This window comes from Aulonocara stuartgranti (assembly GCF_965226115.1).
Source record: "Aulonocara stuartgranti genome assembly, chromosome: 7".
NCBI classification, from domain to species: Eukaryota; Metazoa; Chordata; class Actinopteri; order Cichliformes; family Cichlidae; genus Aulonocara; species Aulonocara stuartgranti.
Window position 1 is genome coordinate 38,781,734 of NC_138945.1, and position 4,279 is coordinate 38,786,012.

General features: G+C 41.6%; 1 protein-coding gene across 1 annotated transcript; it reads left to right on the forward strand.

Annotated features, from left to right (window-relative positions):
• Positions 1–503: 503 nt before the first annotated feature.
• Positions 504–2,863, forward strand: LOC309709721 (uncharacterized protein). The gene is made up of 3 exons (XM_082538503.1): positions 504–1,451; positions 1,537–1,819; positions 1,911–2,863. Exons 1-3 carry the CDS (start codon positions 1,153–1,155, stop codon positions 2,556–2,558), a joined length of 1,230 nt encoding a protein of 409 aa, XP_082394629.1. The 5' UTR covers positions 504–1,152; the 3' UTR covers positions 2,559–2,863.
• Positions 2,864–4,279: the final 1,416 nt, after the last annotated feature.

A 4,279-nucleotide genomic window follows, 5' to 3' on the forward strand; every position in this document is an offset into this window, starting at 1 on the left:
GGCTGTGGCTGATACAGGCTGTTTGAAGCTATTCCCCATTCACGATCCAGTGCACTATATTTACCCCGGGCAGTTTTATTTGAGCGCCTGAATTCTGAGTGTGAAATTATGGTGCTAGTGGAAGTGTACAGCACTTTTTCATTCTATTCTGGCATGGGTGCTACTTTTTGCTTACACAAAGACATTTCCTGCATTTTCCAGATGTTTGCAAGGCTTACGAATGGTAGATGTACTCTGTGAGTCCACAGAGTGAGAGAGTGTGTGTGTGTGCATGCAAGACTCAGATTACCACTGAAACTGCCTCAGATAGAAGCCATTCCCAAACTGTCAGGACACACACTGTTATGTCTGGACAGCTGTTTTTACCCCCTTCAGATGCAGACAGAGATAGTCTGAAAATATATGTGTGTGGAATTCAGTTTGGACAAATCTGAACAACAGTTACAAGGAGTAACTTTTATTCTTTATTTGTGCTCTTTTTTTGTTCAAAAATAATGGTATCCTAAGACGTGGATTTAATAATACATACGCCCGTGATTGAGCTGATTTGAAATAATTTCCCGCAGACTACCCTAACATTAAACATATTTTATTGCCAGCGTCAAATATGCAATATAATCTAAAAAATTAGACTTTTGCTGAGTCTACACTCCATGTCCTCCATGCGTTCGTGTGACATGGCTGGTAGTGGTTCCTGGAGGTTACTAACAGGTTTCCACGGTTACCTTCAGTTTTTCGTTTATACCTGCAAATACTCACTAACTCCTAGCCACGTGGTAGTAAAGCTTGATTACAGTTTTTTCTGAATGCTTAAACCCTAACTGTGATTCCTGTAGCACAATTTCTAAAACTATTCAGACTTATAGCAAAACCACTCACTGAGTTTGCAAAACTAAAAGCACAAAAACTGCTTTGCACTCAGTTTGCAATTTTGTAACACACACTTTGCAAAACTGTAGGCACAATTCACTGCACAACACTCAATTACCAAATTTCCAACACACTCCTAGCAAAAGTATACACATGTATGGCTATCATTAACACTAATTTGCCAACTGTCTGGCACACTTTCACATGTGAAAACTGTTTTAGATAATTAGTCCACTTTGCAATCAGCCTAAGCACTATAAACAGGCCACAGGTAAGCTGTCTATGTGGAGTACAATGGAAGGAGCAGTAAGAGTGAGAAGAGTGAGAATCAGAGAAGGGAGAGGACATGGAGGTGAAGAAGTTGGAGGAAGAAGACGTGGAGGAGCAAGAAGAGGACGAGGAGGGGAAAGAGGAAGGGTAAGAAGAGTAAGAAACAGAATAACTGATGACACCAGAGCTACAATAGTGGACCATGTTATCAACCATGGGATGACCCTGAGGGAAGCTGGCCAACGGGTTCAGCCTAAACTGAGCCGCTACACTGTGGCAAGCATCATTAGGACATTTCGAAATGAGAATCGGTAAGTACTTTGTAGCACTGCCATACTCTAATGAGAAACACAACAGTACCATACATGCAAAAATACTGAAATTGTTACTTTACAGAATTGCTAGACGTCCAGATGTTGGGGGCAGAGGCAGAATGTTCACTCCAGAGCAAGAGACCCATATAGTGAAAATGGTGATTGCCAATAATGCAATAAGACTGCGTGAAATACAGCAGCGCATAATGGATGATGACACCATCTTTCAAAATATACACAGTGCAAGCATTTCTACACTAAGTCGTGTACTTGCGCGCCACAGAATAAGAATGAAGCAAATTTACAGAGTTCCTTTCGAGAGAAACACAGAACGTGTAAAGCAACTGCGATATGACTATGTGCAGGTAAGCTAGTGTCATTGGTTCTGAATTTGGAAGTGCATACTGTAGTGCTGTGCATGAGCCTGATGTGTTGCATTTGTTTTGTCTTGTCCAGAGAGTGATGGAACTAGAAGCAGATGCAATGGGACATGAGCTACTTTTTGTAGATGAGGCCGGTTTTAACCTCAGTAAAACCAGGAGACGTGGCAAGAACATTATTGGACACCGTGCCATCATCAATGTCCCAGGACAACGTGGTGGTAACATAACCATGTGTGCAGCTATAAGCCAAAATGGTGTTGTTCACCATCATGCAACCATAGGCCCATACAACACTGCACACATTATTGCATTCCTGGACACCTTGCATGACATGCTCGCTGTTCAGAGACCAGAGCAGACCCGATATGTCATCATATGGGACAATGTTAGTTTCCATAGGGCTGCTTTGGTCCGCAACTGGTTTACAGACCATCCATCCTTCATGGCACTCAACCTCCCTCCATACTCTCCATTCTTGAATCCCATCGAGGAGTTCTTCTCTGCCTGGCGCTGGAAAGTGTATGACCGTCATCTTCATCAACAGGTAGCCCTTTTACAGGCAATGGAGGAGGCATGTGGAGATATTGACCAGGCATCATGTCAGGCCTGGATATGGCATTCAAGGAGATATTTTCCCCGGTGCCTTGGACTGGAGGATATCGCATGCGATGTGGACGAAATTTTGTGGCCGGACCCAGAAAGACGACATGATGTAGGCTGATTGTCTTTTTTTCCCCTTTTATTTGTGGAATTCCTATTTTGTGTTCTGACTTTGTCTTGGTTTTGATGAGTGTGAATAAACACCAATACTTGACGTTTGGATCCTTGTATGTTTACATGACACTATGACAAAGGTGTGACCTCAAATTGACATCTGTACACAGAGAAAGCAAAAGCCAGATGTGTTTTGTATTCATACCATCAGTGTGCAGTTGGCGCATTGTGTGCTTAGTAGATGATGGCTTGTGTGTACTGTTTGATACGAAAACAACATTTTTACAAAGGTGTGAAGGGTTAATCTAGCTGTGTTCGTTTTTGCAAGAGAACTAAAATGTTTTGATAATTGGGTGACAGGTTTTTTTTTTATTTGTGTGTAGAGTTTTGCAAAATTAGCCGATAGTTACAAAAAATGTGCTTAAGCAATCAGAAAAAACTGTAACTGCAATACAAATTGGACATGGAGAAGGTTTGCCTTCAAAGTAGAAGTTGTGCCTTAGTGCTGTAACCAACATATTGCAAAGTGTGCAACTTTTACTTTGAAGGAAAACAGTTTTTACAACAGAGTAGTTGGAAACGTCTGTCAGTGACTAAGATATTAGCAGTGTTTTTCCCAGCAACTGCCATTAGCTTCCAGGAACAACTTGTAACTGGTTGGAAAATATAATTTTTTTTCCTCTTGACCAGTGGTTGGCAATCGATTGTGCACCAGTTTGTATTCCTGTGTCCCTGGACCTTATTCACTTTAACCAATGTTGTAACATCTTCAAAATGGCAGACTAGTCCACTAATCACTTGTGTCACATAACAGAGCCCATCACAAACTCCAGATAAGGACAAAAAAGTAATATGGATTTGGATAAGGTTAAGTCTCAAACATTTGGATGCTACAGTTTCTGTGTTAAGTTTTGCCTTTTGGTTCTTCCAAGCACAGGAAATTGAAGTAGACATGCAAAATGTTAACCTTAGATTGATCAACATTTAGGGTCAAGTCTTTAACAGCAACCCCTTTGTTACCTGTTTGGAACAACCTAACAAAAGAAATTTTTACTGAAAAATCTTTGGCATGTGACTAAAACCCAGAACCCAGCTGTAACACTAAGTGGCTCGGTAGTGACCTAGTGGATGTCAAACTGGACAGATTGCATTATACCTAAGAGCTGTTGGATAAGGATAAGACAAATATCTGAAAGGCAGCCAGGAGCTGAAAAAGGTTTACCTGTGGAAATCTTTCAAATTACCATTCAGAGTGATCCATCCAAGAAGTTTAAATTCATGTTAAAAAGAAAAAAATGTTCAGCTTCGGGGACGGAAGCAATTTCATGGCTACCTTGGTCCTGGATGACATTAGTTGTGACTGAAGTTGTTGCTGTTGCATCATCAGAGAGTTGTGGGCAATGAGCCGGGCCGGGCTGGGCTGGGGTAAATGTTCCATTATGATTCAATTACCCCGCGTGGCCAATGGTGAGTTAGCCACAGTATGTGAGCTGTGAGTCTTGCCAGTCAGGTGTGGAGGTCACCAGACAAGTAGGAGGACGTTTTGTCCATCAGCTCTGCATCTCCAAGGACATTCAGGCTCTTACACAGAACAAGACCTTGAAGAAAGGAGACGGGAGGGGGGTTGAAGTACTCAGTATCTGTGACTACCATATAAATACCAGACATCAACCCTATTTATTTTTTATAAGAGGGCACTTAAAAGTCAAGTTTATTTATCCAGACCTC